Raw genomic sequence first — 13,048 nt, forward strand, 5'->3', positions numbered from 1 at the left:
GGCTGCCGCGTGGAATACCTGCGCCCTACCGAGCACAGAATTACTATTCCCATAGGAACAAATTTCTTTCATAAAATCTTTTTTGAGCGTATTTTAAATTTGTTTTCCTGTTTGCTTCTTTTTGGTTTTTTTCTGTTCGTTTTTTTTTTTTTTTTCTTTTTTTTTTTTCTCATACCCCTTTTAATTGTTTCTTCTGCACTCTTCCTGTGAGGGGTGCCGTGTGTTTCCCGCCCAACTGCTCCACCCGCACACCCACGGACACGCTCACGACGACGGCCCTGTGCGCCTCGCCTGCTGCACGCATGAGGAGGGGCTGCGACGAACGGCGCGCTGAGGGAGCCGTGACGTGTGGGCGTGCGACGAGGGCCTGTGGGGCGGAGCACACATTTCTTTCCCTCTTGTTTTGTTTCTTTGCGGCCAGGGCGGGCAGACACCCGCAGCGCCACACACACAGCCACACCCTGCCGCCGTGTTTTTTTTTGTTTTTGTTTTTTTGCTTATGTGTTTGCTGCCACCGTGCGTGATTGTTGAGGTTTGGGCCGTACCGCATGTATCGCTGCCATCCAGCTATGCCTCTTGCTGTGTTGATGTGCCTCCCTGTGCTCCTCTTCTTTTCTGCTCTTCCAGCAAACACACATAAGTAGTTGCACAGTGGTCTGCATGAATGCTCTTGGCGACAGCGGGGCGTGGGCTGACGTCCCGTGCTGAAATGATGACGCGGCTGCACGATGCCCGCCACGTGTGAAGATGTTGCCTGCTCTTGGGGACATTCTCCTCTCCTCGTTGTTTTTGCTCTGCCGAGTACGTGCTTTGCTTGGTGTGTGCTGACGCGTGACGGACTGTGCCACGATGCCCTTCTCTGACGATGACAGTCGCTGTGTTCTCGGCACACACCCACACACTCTTTCTTGTCTCTCTGTGGGAGTGATTGTGGCAGGGCATTGCTGCGAGCGTGATGGGGACCACGACGGCGTCACCCCTCGAGAAGGTCCCACGCTCTGTTGGTTGTGGAGGGGCGAGCCGGTTTGCCTGCAGCCCGACTGACAGAACCGCACAGTCGTTGCATTGCGGTCACTCCGTCGGCATCATCCGCTGCGGTGGTGTCCGCAAGAGCCGCAGCCCCGATGAGGATGGCCTTGTAGTTATCTGGCAGCTCAGAACTTCAGGCCATTCGCCCTTCAGGATTGCCCTTGCTGCTCGACTGGCGCAGCACCATCTCGGCATGGTTCTTCTGCAGGAGTGCAGGCACGAGAGTGCCCCAGCGACGAGGCTCATTGGCTGCAGTGACTTCCACCAGGCCTGCAGTGGGGGTGCCGGTGGCGTGGTCTTCTTGGTGCGCCACACCTTGCCGTGCGAGCACCTGTTGCTCGTGGCACCAACTGCGTGGAGACCACCGCCTTCCGCGTGCGCCTACAGGCCTGCTCCAGCATGTACTTGGTGAACCTCTGCAGCCTTCCCACGGCAGTTGCTCAAACTGCTCACTTTGCGAGCAACATTCGTCGCTTAGGCCTCGCAGCGGTTACTTGCGACCTGAATTCACACCATGAGCCGCGGGACGGTTGCTCACCATCAACGACGGCAGGAGAGGACCTCGCCGCCACCCCAAGCGGCATGGACTCTGAGCTGTCCGACGACCCGGCACAGGCAACGTGGAACAGCGGCTGCAGCGTCTCGTTTCCCGACGTGACTGCGCAACGCGTACTGCGTGTCTCCCACTGGACGTCCACCCGTTTACATGGACTCGGACCACCATCTGCCATCCCACACTGCAGGGACGGAGGACGGCATCCCGCGACAGGCAGGCATGCTGCCACGACGGAAACATGTCGCCATTTCCCTGCGTGAAGCTGACTGTGATGCTTCCACCTCGGCGTGTGCAACGTCTCTGGCCGCTTTGACCGCATGGTTGGAGATGCACCGAGGCACCGTACGAGCGGCAGCCGTGACAGTCCCACAGGAACCTGGACGGACGGAATGTAGCAGTCCGAGTGTGTTGCAGCGGCAGCCTGCCCCGAGCTGAAGTGCTCCGCAAACGGGAGGACCGCAATTATGCCCTCCGCCGTGGCTTCTCCATGCTGTCAGAGGTCCGTGCGAAACAGCTTGGTGCCCTCTCGAGCCAAGGCCTGTGATACCCCGAGGCATGGCAGCGCCACGTCCCTGCCCTCTGGGATCGGCTGTGCTGCGGTGCTGTTTGGGCCGCGTCTGTGCTCCGCCTCCACCGGAACCTCTTCCCGACGTGAGCACCGCCACTCCTTGCCGACCAACAAGCGGCTGATGGACGTCCTCCTGCCCACTCCTCGGCAGACCGGCACGCGCCCTGCACATTACAAGCAACCCTTTATGTCGGTGGTGCCGTCCCTTCCTCACACTGAAGAGGCAGGACCACCCCGACCTCCTCCGGAACCTCCACCTGGCGTGTCGACGGCACCTCCTCGTAGAATGACGAGCAGCAGATCAACGTCGCCCTGCCCAAGCTGCTGCGGCGTCTTCTCGTCCGTCCACAATATGAAGGCACACGCCCGACGCACCAACCCTGGCACTCCAATCGTTGCAGAAGGCCTCACATGTGGATTCTGCGACAGCTCCACGGTCTTCCCAACAAGTGCCTCACGCGCAGGTCACTACCGAAAATGTCAGGCGTATCAACGAGCAAAAAACGGACAACGCACCTCTGCAAGCTCCAATGACAGCCGTAGCCCTTCAGCCACTCCTCCGCTACTGCAACCCCGACCAGCCGCTGAGCCCCCGACAATCCACGGAAGGCCCTGCCGCACATGCTGTGGGAATGCCGCCGTCCTCGAAAACTCAGCATCCGACTGTTTGGGAACACCCTCTCGCACGACAGCATCGTTCAAGACGGAAAAACTGGCCGCATCGCTACGGACAGCCCGCAGGCCATTAACGAAAAGTGGCAGCAAAGTATAACAAAACAAACATTTCCCTTTTCTCAGCATAGAAAAAAGTCACCTTCACACTCGCAATTGCCACCAATGAATTCATTGCGTAATACCGCTCTGAGCTGCAATACTTCCTGGTACCATCCATGTCCCTTGTCGACACATTGATGCGGATGGGCGCCCATCCATTCCTCCCAATGACGGTGCATGTCTGCGACGCACCCTCAGATCCAAAAGGCACGTCCCTCACCACAGCCGGGATCGACTTCGCCCTGTCGGCACGCATCGCTTTATCAGAGGAGCAGGAGTACGTCAGGCTGGCAGCAAAGCACCTGCCGGCACAACCAGAAGCACCAGCAGCACTGCAGACCGTGGGGTAACGTGGATCAACCGACACATGCTTTACGTGAAGGAAGACACTTCATGGCTTGACACGGATAAGAAACACTGACAATATCTCAAAAGAAAAAATACAAAAAGAGAATTTGGGCGTACGCAGTCAAAGCAACCCACCAATTCAAAAAAAAAAAAGGTAATGGGTACACTCAACCACAACACAAGCAAAACAAAAAAAGAAAAGAAGCCGAAGCGTGGGACGACCAGCGCACACACTCTCATTGCTCCCGTAAAGCAAAACACACACACAGGGAGAGAGAGAGAGGTCGCCCACTCAATGCAATAAAAACAAAACAGTTACGGTGCTCCGCCCATGCAGCCAGGCAGGACGGCAGCGGTGCGTGTGGTGCAAAAGAGAGCACCAACGGGCATGCATGGGTGTGCGTGCATATATACAATGGGCACATTATGTGTGTGCCTCGTGGGATGAGGTGAGGGCGAGAGTCCATGCAACGGGACACACACAGAGAGTGAGTGAAGGACAAGTGTGTGTGCGGGCGGTGCACGGCTCTCTCTCACTCACTTTCACGCGGCCACCACCGCAGCAGCAGCCGCACACGCAACAAGAAGCAAAAGAGGGGAGGTGGTGTGGGAGACCGCGGTGCTGCCGTCACTTTCGACAGGCGTCACCGTATTATTCGTTTTGGCGTCGGCGAGTGCTTTTTCTGTTTGTGTTGCTGCATCACCGGCTGTAGAAGCAAGGTTTGTATAACCAGTTTCGGAGTTCTTGTTTGTTCCTTCGTATTTAAGCGCTTGAGCATTGCCATTGTCCGCATCCGCATTTCTCTGGGCATCGGCACTGCTATTTGCGGGGATGGGTGATGCTGTTGTTCGCGCTGGACTGTCTTGCTCTGCCAAATCATCCCCTGAAGGCTGCTCCACTGCTTTGGACTCCGTTTCGTTTTCTGACGGCAATTTTTCATTCTTTTCTTCCTTTGAGTTTTGTGCGACGTTTGTTGCCCTACGGCTTCCTTCTCCTGCTGAAAAACTCGGTGGTGTTGATTTTTTTTCTGATGGTGCCAGTGCTGATCTTTCTGGTGATGGTGCTGCCGGTGATTGTGTTAATAGTGGCGTTGTTTGTTGTACGGGTGGTTTGCTGGCGGCAGACGACGACCTGGAAGGAATTCCCGTCTCCACAGTATTCTGCACGTTCTCTTTTCCGGTTGTGACCTCCTCTGTGTCTGGACTATCTTCTGTGTCCTGCTCAGTGGAGGACTGCTCTTCTGCTTCTGGTTTTGGCATCGCGGGTGCCTGTGATTTGGGCAGTGAGGGTGCTGGAGGCGTCTTTCCTGAATGCACACCTGTTTCTGAGAAATTGTTCTTCTGAGGCGATAAAGCACCGTCGGTATTCTGCAAACCACCAGCAGCAGCATTGGGAAGGGGAGGCGGAGAGTTCACGACAGGACCAGAAACCTCCAAATTCAAATCCTCACTTCCGTCAGAACTTTCACTCGAGCCAACACCATCAACACCAGAAGGACTGCCACCACCGGCTTCACCGAGACCAGATGCTTTTGGTATCGTTAGTGGAGCTACCTCTTTCGATGAACTTTTGGATTTTCTGGTTTGTTGCGCATCTTCTTTTTCTTTACTTTTCTCTTTTTCTTCTTCATCAGTCCCTGCACCTTCATCATCATCATTATCTTCATCTTCTTCTTCTTCAACTTCATCCTCTGGAGGTTTTTTCACTTTAACACCTCCAGTTCCATCTCTTATGCCTTGCGTGACTTGTGGAGACGTTTCAAGTTCTTGTGATTCCGGCGGAGGCCCACCACCACTTCCAAGACCTGCCCTCTCCTCATCTGCAAAACTGCCGCCGGCACCGCACCACAGCACGCAGAGGGCACACACCAGCAGCACACGGCCAGTCATCATCATCGCCATCACTCCTGTCACTTGCGTGTAGCCTTCAGCACAAACTAACGCCCCGTCATCGCAGAGTGAAAGCAAAAAAATAAAGACACGACCACTACACCACGCACAGCTACCGCACAGTCACAAATAATAGCAGCCCAGAAGCAGCAAAGCACACACCATGAGGCAGTTGAAATCAGTGAAAGGGCAAAAACACACACAACGCCCCGCAGCAAGTAAACAGAGAAAACACACGAAGCAATTAAAAAAAAACACAGGTAAACAAACAGCAATGAAGTAAAAAATGTAAAAACACACAAAAAACAAAGAGCTGCACAGTATGGCTCCCGTGTGCATGAACCTATCCTCAAATGTGATTCCACGCAAACAGTCATGTGCGTGCCATGCATAGGAGTGTGTCGGGGATTCTTTCAACATGACGAATACAGGGAGCGGCAAGGAGCAAAAAGCAGGGCAGCGGAAGCAAGTGAAGCAAAACACAATCATTATTTTCTCTTATTTATTAATTAGGAAAACAAATGAGACTCACAAGTCCCCGCGGTTGAGTGCTGGCACGCACAGCCCGCATACACACCTCTTCAGCCCACAGTGGTGTACGCCAGCGCGGATACGGCGAGCAGCAGCGGGGCACACACCCACGCAGAGCTGCTGAGGCTGCCGTCCATTTCACGAAGACGTGACGGTGTGCGGGTGGTCGACACAGCTGGCGCCTCTGTAGTTGTAGTGCTTGGTGCCTCCGGCGCAGTGGTGGTCGTCGTGGTTGTCGTTGTAGTGGTAGTAGCCGCCGTGGTCTTCTCGGCCGAATCGTCGGCATTCGTATTTGTTTGGTCTGTGGATGGATTATTGCCATTTTTTGATTCTGTCGTATCGTTGTCACCATTTTTCTGTGCCGTATCGGCCACCGGACCTGGACTCCCTGAACTACCGGACCCACCTGACCCCTCTTTTGTAATAGACACCGTACTTGTTGGATCTAGACTTCCTGCCGGAGCGGTCACCCCACCTGGATTTTCTTGCGGAGCTTGTCCCGCTCCTGGAGCCCCTTGCGTATCGGACCGTTCACTTTTTCCCGGTGACGCCGCGGCCGGAACTGCTGGAATTGACGTCGTGGAAGTATTTGTTGCCCCTGAAACACCAGTTCCCTGTAGCTGAGTAACCGAAGAAGTGGGGCTTTCCTTAACTGGAACCTGACTACTCTCTGTCGCGCCCACTGACGGGCAGCAGCACAGGGCAAGCACCAACAGGGCGCACAACAGACGGCACGTCGTCATCGTGAGTGTGGTCGTTCAGTGGTGTGGAGCTGATTTGCACAGTGAGGGACATGGAGAGCAACAGGGGAGACGAGAGGTGCGGCAGACACACACAGAGGGCACACCACATGAGGAGAGGGCAGCAGCCAGGCATGCACCGTACGCCGCACACCACGCACGACACACACACCAATCCACGGCAACAGGCACACACACACGCACAGCCCTGCCGCAACACCAACACACAGATGGAAGAGGGAGAAGCAAACAGGAGCGGCACACAAGGCTCCACCGCATGCACATACGGCGAGAGCGGTCCGTCGTGTCTGCACCCCTCACGGAGAGTACGCACACACACAAGAGGAGGTGCAGCGCACACAGCGACACAAAAGCAAAGTAACAATTAAAAAGGAGAGATCCCCGCACACCACGTGAATCGTTGGTCCACGGGAAGTGCAGCCAATATTCATCACAAAAACAATTCAGTTGCCTTTGGTCTTCGTTTATATTCAGCGCACACCACTTCATGCAGGCCCGGCAACCATCGCAGCAGCAGCCGCACGTTCAAAAATAAGCGCAGGGAATGGAATAATGCAAGCAACCATTCATTTGCGTTTCTGTTTGGATGTTGGCATATGTCTGCATGCGTTGTTTTGTTTTTGCAGAGGGCAAACCTTCATGCCTGGGTCGTGTATTGGGATTTCTGCAGGGTGCACAATTATTTTTTTTTCCTCTTGTGAATGTTTCTTGTGTTGGTGCAGCCAATATTCGTCACAAAAACAATTCAGTTGCCTTTGGCCTTCGTTCATATTCAACGCACACCACTTCATGCAGGCCTGGGAACCACAGCAGCAGCCGCACACGCAAATATAAGCGCAAGGAATGGCATAAAGCAAGCAACCATTTATTTGTGTTTCTGTTTGGATGTTGGCAGATGTCTGCATGCGTTGTTTTTGTCTTTTCAGAGGGCAAACCTTCATGCCTGCATCGTGTGTTGGGGATTTCTGCAAGGTGCACAATTATTATTTTTCTTTCCTCTTGTGAATGTTTCTTGTGTTGGTGCAGCCAATAATTCGGTTTGTGTTGTTCCTGCCCTTCGCTGGTAAAGTGCTGCAATAGATGTTTGTTTTTCCTTTCGTTGCCGTGGCACCTGATTCCTCACCGTTTATTGTGGTGGAAATGAAAATATGTGAGTGGACTCCCACACACCAGAACGCACCTTCGCTCCTGTTTATTGGTGCATGGAAGGGCATGTGTGTTTGGTGGTGTCTCGGCCTTATATTTTGTGGGTGCACATTCCCCTGCAGGCTGAGGGCGGGATGACGCTCCGTCGCGGTGCACTTCCCTCGCATGCCGCCCACTGTGATTCATCATGCATCACCCTCTCACATATTCCGTGGTGCCACACCGCTGATATTATTGCAGCCGCTGTGATTCCGCGTATTTCACGCATTTCATTGTGCCACAATACATCCGCTCGTGTGGCCGCCGCATCCAAACAGCGGTGCCCAACACCGTGAGCGGCAGTCCACATCCCTGCATGTCCCAACGCAGTGGTGTTTGACTGTCAGCCAGGCGTCAGAAAACAGGAGAGTCTTGTGCTGGCAGTACAACACACGGAGCTGCAGTGAATGACTCGGGCGGCGACGCATCTATTTGTCGCAAAGCAGTGAAAAGGAATCGGGCAAAATAATGCCGGCTGCACTCACGACACCATACCCACAGCCAAAGCATGCGACGTGATGTGTGTTTCACTGGTGCTGTGGAATGCCTGCAGACGACGCCACTAGTGGAGGCATGCCACCCATGATCAGCGGACAGACAATAATCGGCATGGGAGGCCACAAGAGGCAGCAACGACGCCAGCAGCAGGAGCAGCTCTCCCTCTCTGTTGCCTTCGAAAAGTAAATATTCCACCAGCCACAGCTGACTGTGCCATCGTGACACTCCATGCACGTCGTGGCTGCGTCAACACATCCTGTTCCCTGCGGCGCCTCAAAAGATGCCTCACTCCGTCCACTAAGTGCATCGAAGTGGGCCGTGCCTGGGCTGCTCGTGAGGACCACAACGATGTGAGGGTCACCGAGTCGCAGCATGTTTGTTGTGACGCTGTTGCATGGCACCTGCACACACACACACGCAGCGCCTGCATCCCTCCATTTTGTGTCCGCCCTCTGCCGGAGTGGCCACACACACGGGCAGCAGCAAAATCATTTCACCCTCGACGATCCAAAATCAACAGCGACATCCCTCGCGACGCAATGATCTCAGTTGCCAGCACGGGCTTCCTGCCGCCCTGCCATCGACGCTGAAACACGGCACAGTGCACGCACCTATTTTCCTCGTGTGCAGTCAGCCGTTTGCTTCACACATTCTTCGATGGGCTGACGCCCACAAAAGCACGCCACAAAAGGCCACTGTGATCGCACAAGCTCTTGCGATGAGCGTCTGTGTGCGCATGGATCCGCTGCTCACACGTGCTGGCAGGCAGCCTGCAGCCGGTGCCCTCGTGCCAGTTCATCGGCTCCAGCACGGAAAAGAGAAAATGGTTTATTCCCGATGCACTTATTCCCAGCAGCAGCAGCAACACGCTGGTCGCCAGCCGTCATCCCTCAGCACATCCAGGAATGCCGAAAAGTGACGTGGAGCTGTCAGCCAGCAATGCCACAATCCCCGCACACATGTCGGCTCCACCAGAGAAGACACAAAAATCACAAACAACACCCTCCACATGTCATCCGAACATCATTCCGACACACCGCGACACGCCAAACAGAAGTATTCGTCACCCCAATGCACCTCCCCACACAATCACATAGTCCATGCACCACGCACGGCAGCAGCTCACACGCCGCCAAACAAATGTTCCTCGGATCAGTGTTATCCACGTGCCGCGGTGGGAAGTAAACAAATGAGACGAGCGGCCAAACCCCAAAAGAGTGCCACGACTGGCCGCAACTCAACGGAACGCAGCCACTCAAATGAATTCAGTCCTCATGCCCTCAACCTCCCACCTTCATCCACAAAAGCTGCAAAAGATTGAAAACAAACGCACCGTCCAATGAATTCTTTGTGCAACACCAAAAGAAGCCGCAGTGCCTTATGCTGTCCTCACAGTCCGTTGATGACGCCTGGATGCGGATGGTCACCCATCGGTTCTTACAAACGACGCCGCACACCCGCGACGCATCCTGCACTCTGAGAAAAGCGTCCTTCACTGTCACCAGAGACGCCCACGCGGCGTCGGTACGCAACAAATCGTCAAGGAACGAAGAGATACGTCAGGCTGACAGCAAGACACCTGCCGACAAATCACATCGCAGAGATCATCAATAACAGAACCAAAAGCAATGCAGGCAGCAGAGTAACATCGATCAAATGACGCACGGCTTATATCGAGGAAAAAAACTTGGTAGCGTGACACGAAAAAAAAAAAGACTGACACTCTCTCATCAAGAAAAGAACAGTATAATAACACACAAGGAAAATTTTAAGAATCCGCAGTCAAAGCAATCCACCAATTAAAAAAAAAGAAATAATGGGTGCACTCAACCACAACACAAGTAAAACAATAAAAAAAGCCGAAGCGTGGGACGACCAGCACGCACACTCTCATTGCTCCCGTAAAGCAAAACACACACACAGGGAGAGAGAGAGAGAGAGAGAGAGAGGTCGCCCACTCAATGCAATGGAAACAAAAACAGTTACGGTGCTCCGCCCATGCAGCCAGGCAGGACGGCAGCGGTGCGTGTCGTGCAAAAGAGAGCACCAACGGGCATGCATGGGTGTGCATGCATATATACAATGGGCACATTATGTGTGTGCTTCGTGGGGTGAGGTGAGGGCGAGAGTCCATGCAAGGGGACACACACAGAGAGTGAGAGAAGGACGAGTGTGTGTGCGGGCGGTGCACGGCTCTCTCTCCCTCACTCTCACGCGGCCACCACCGCAGCAGCAGCCGCACACGCAACAAGAAGAAGAAGCAAAAGAGAGGAGGTGGTGTGGGAGGCCGCGGTGCTGCCGTCACTTTCGCCAGTCGTCGCCGTTGTGGTTTTCATTACGGTGGATTCGACTGGTGTTTCCTTCGGATTGGCTTCTTTATTTCCATTTTGTTTTTCTTCTTGTGTCACTGCACCATCAGCTGCTGGATCTTTGTCGCCAGTTGTTTGAGTGCTTTGGGGTTTTGTTTTATTCGATGCTTCCTCCACACGAGAAGATAAAATTGGCTCTTCCTGACCGACCGCTGAAATCCTCTTTGTAGTGCTGGTACCATCTTTTTCTTCTTCCTCTCCCTCCTCCTCCTTGCCATCATCCACTTCCTCTTCCACTTTCTCCTCCACTTCCTCTTCATCTTCCCCTTCATCTTCTTCATCCGCATCCTGATTCCCCTCCTCATTTTCCCCGTTTTCCGTTTTTTCATTTTTTTTTATCGTTTCTTCTGCCGGTCCTAATGCTTGTGCTCCGGTTTTTGGTGCCGATTCCGCTTCCGCTCCCGGTACGGGCACCGATGATGGTGCTGCTGGTTGTGACGCTGCCTGTTGACCGATTGGGCCACCTCCTCCAACGCCATCAGTTGTGTTGTTTATACCTTCAAGATTATTGCCGTCACCAGACACACCAGTACCCGGAAGGGTTGGAGCTGCTTCAGAACATCCACCATCGCCGGCACCGCACCACAGCACGCAGAGGGCACACACCAGCAGCACACGGCCAGTCATCATCATCGCCATCACTCCTGTCACTTGCGTGTAGCCTTCAGCACAAACTAACTCCACGTCAACGCAAACCAAAAAGCAAAAGGGGAGAAACAAGTCACACAGTCACGCCACAGTCACAAATAGCGGCCCACCAGCAGCAACAAACACACCATGAGGCAGTTGGAATCAGTGAAAGGGCAAAAAAAGCACATACACAGCCCTGCAGTAATTAATCAGCAATAAAAAAAAAAAAAAAACAATTAAAAACACAAGTAAAAAAGCAACAAAAAATTTAAAAAAAAAGGAGCTGCACAGTATGGCGCCAGTGTGCATGCATCCACATGCAAACATGCGTCCACGCAAACAGTAGTGTGCATGTTGAGCATATGAGTGTGTCTGGTATGCGTTCAACATGACGGATACAGGGGGGCAAAATGGAGCACAAAGCAGGGCAGAGGAAGCAATTGAAGCAAAACACAATCATTACTTATTTTCTCTTATTTATTTACATCGGACCACAGTAGACGCACACAAATCCCAGTGGCTTTGAGTGCTGGCACGCACAGCCCGCATACACCTCTTCAGCCCAGAGTGGTGTACGCCAGCGCGGATACGGCAAGCAGCAGCGGGGCACACACACACGCAGAGCTGCTGAGGCTGCCGTCGATTTCACGAAGACGTGACGGTGCGCGGGTGGTCGTTGTAGTTGGCGCCTCTGTAGTCGTAGTACTTGGTGCCACTGGCGCAGTGGTCGTCGTCGTTGTTGTATTGGTTGTGGTGGTCATCGTCGTCGTGGGAGCATCTTCGGCTTTATTATCTTCCTTTTCCGTGGAACTGCTCGTACCAGTTTGTGACCCTGTCGTGCTTTTCTTACCTTCGGTATGTACCACATTGTTCGGGTCGTTTGATTGCTTTTCCGGAGTGGCCGCAGCTGGACCGTCTCCGGCTTTCGTTCCCTCGTCCTCAACGGGGCCCAAAACTGATGACCCTGACTGATCCTTCCCTTGTAGTCCCTCTGCAGCGGAGGAAGATGAACTAAAACCTTTTCCATCAGGTTGAACAATAACCTTTTTGTTATCCGCTGTCTTCGTCGTAGACGTCGTCGTGGTGGTCTGGGAAGAATCTTTATCTTGATTAACATCCGCCCGAGTTTCTGCCGTGCACACGGACGGGCAGCAGCACAGGGCGAGCACCAACAGGGCGCACAGCAGACGGCGCGTCATCATCGTGAGTGTGGTCGTTCAGTGGTGTGGAGCTGATCTGCACAGTGAGGGACATGGAGAGCAACAGGGGAGACGAGAGGTGCGGCAGACACACACAGAGGGCACACCACATGAGGAGAGGGCAGCAGCCAGGCATGCACCGTACGCCGCACACCACGCACGACACACACTCCAATCCACGGCAGCAGGCACACACACACACAGCCCTGCCGCAACAACAACACACAGATGGAAGAGGGAGAAGCAAACAGGAGCGGCACACAAGGCTCCACCGCATGCACACACGGCGAGAGCGGTCCGTCGTGTCTGCACCCCTCACGGAGGGTACGCACACACACAAGAGGAGGTGCAGCGCCCACAGCGACACAAAAGCAAAGTAACAATTAAAAAGGAGAGATCCCCGCACACCACGTGAATTGTTGGTCCACGGGAAGTGCAGCCAATATTCATCACAAAAATAATTCAGTTGCCTTCGGCCTTCGTTCATATTCAGCGCACACCACTTCATGCAGGCCCGGCAACCATCGCAGCAGCAGCCGCACACGCAAAAATAAGCGCAGGGAATGGCATAAAGCAAGCAACCATTTATTTGTGTTTCTGTTTGGATGTTGGCAGATGTCTGCATGCGTTGTTTTGTTTTTGCGGAGGGCAAACCCTCATGCCTGGGTCGTGTGTTGGGGATTTCTGCAGGGTGCACAATTATTATTTAT

At 53.7% G+C, this 13,048-nt stretch overlaps 5 protein-coding genes across 5 annotated transcripts, besides 13 other annotated features; 1 reads left to right on the forward strand and 4 right to left on the reverse strand.

Moving 5' to 3' along the window:
- Positions 1 to 4,533: part of a sequence feature (areas not merged during assembly with more than two copies in the genome that could not be assigned to a particular haplotype) that runs on past the window's edge.
- Positions 116 to 168: a sequence feature (T-rich).
- Tc00.1047053510377.340 (uncharacterized protein) lies at positions 2,050 to 2,925 on the forward strand (the record flags this gene model as incomplete). Its single annotated transcript, XM_816211.1, has 1 exon — positions 2,050 to 2,925. The coding sequence occupies one exon, from the start codon at positions 2,050 to 2,052 to the stop codon at positions 2,923 to 2,925; it is 876 nt and encodes a 291-aa protein (XP_821304.1).
- On the reverse strand, positions 3,819 to 5,177 carry Tc00.1047053510377.350 (mucin-associated surface protein (MASP), putative; the record flags this gene model as incomplete). Its single annotated transcript, XM_816212.1, has 1 exon — positions 3,819 to 5,177. The coding sequence occupies one exon, from the start codon at positions 5,175 to 5,177 to the stop codon at positions 3,819 to 3,821; it is 1,359 nt and encodes a 452-aa protein (XP_821305.1).
- Positions 4,534 to 4,828: a sequence feature (haploid, Esmeraldo-like haplotype).
- Positions 4,829 to 5,740: a sequence feature (heterozygous, non-Esmeraldo-like haplotype).
- Positions 4,870 to 4,968: a sequence feature (CT-rich).
- Positions 5,741 to 11,493: a sequence feature (areas not merged during assembly with more than two copies in the genome that could not be assigned to a particular haplotype).
- On the reverse strand, positions 5,747 to 6,439 carry Tc00.1047053510377.370 (mucin TcMUCII, putative; the record flags this gene model as incomplete). The annotated part of the gene is made up of 1 exon (XM_816213.1): positions 5,747 to 6,439. The coding sequence occupies one exon, from the start codon at positions 6,437 to 6,439 to the stop codon at positions 5,747 to 5,749; it is 693 nt and encodes a 230-aa protein (XP_821306.1).
- Positions 10,062 to 10,089: a microsatellite.
- Tc00.1047053510377.390 (mucin-associated surface protein (MASP), putative) lies at positions 10,351 to 11,148 on the reverse strand (the record flags this gene model as incomplete). The annotated part of the gene is made up of 1 exon (XM_816214.1): positions 10,351 to 11,148. The coding sequence occupies one exon, from the start codon at positions 11,146 to 11,148 to the stop codon at positions 10,351 to 10,353; it is 798 nt and encodes a 265-aa protein (XP_821307.1).
- Positions 10,691 to 10,788: a sequence feature (CT-rich).
- Positions 11,354 to 11,418: a sequence feature (A-rich).
- Positions 11,494 to 12,257: a sequence feature (heterozygous, non-Esmeraldo-like haplotype).
- Positions 11,697 to 12,341, reverse strand: Tc00.1047053510377.400 (mucin TcMUCII, putative; the record flags this gene model as incomplete). The annotated part of the gene is made up of 1 exon (XM_816215.1): positions 11,697 to 12,341. One exon carries the CDS (start codon positions 12,339 to 12,341, stop codon positions 11,697 to 11,699), a length of 645 nt encoding a protein of 214 aa, XP_821308.1.
- Positions 11,809 to 11,909: a microsatellite.
- Positions 12,258 to 12,311: a sequence feature (areas merged during assembly that could not be assigned to a particular haplotype. This can correspond to areas where the two haplotypes were merged or to regions with more than two copies in the genome that were merged during assembly.).
- Positions 12,312 to 13,048: part of a sequence feature (heterozygous, Esmeraldo-like haplotype) that runs on past the window's edge.

The sequence above is a fragment of the Trypanosoma cruzi genome, genomic scaffold (assembly GCF_000209065.1).
Source record: "Trypanosoma cruzi strain CL Brener 1047053516725 genomic scaffold, whole genome shotgun sequence".
Classification (NCBI taxonomy): Eukaryota; Euglenozoa; class Kinetoplastea; order Trypanosomatida; family Trypanosomatidae; genus Trypanosoma; species Trypanosoma cruzi.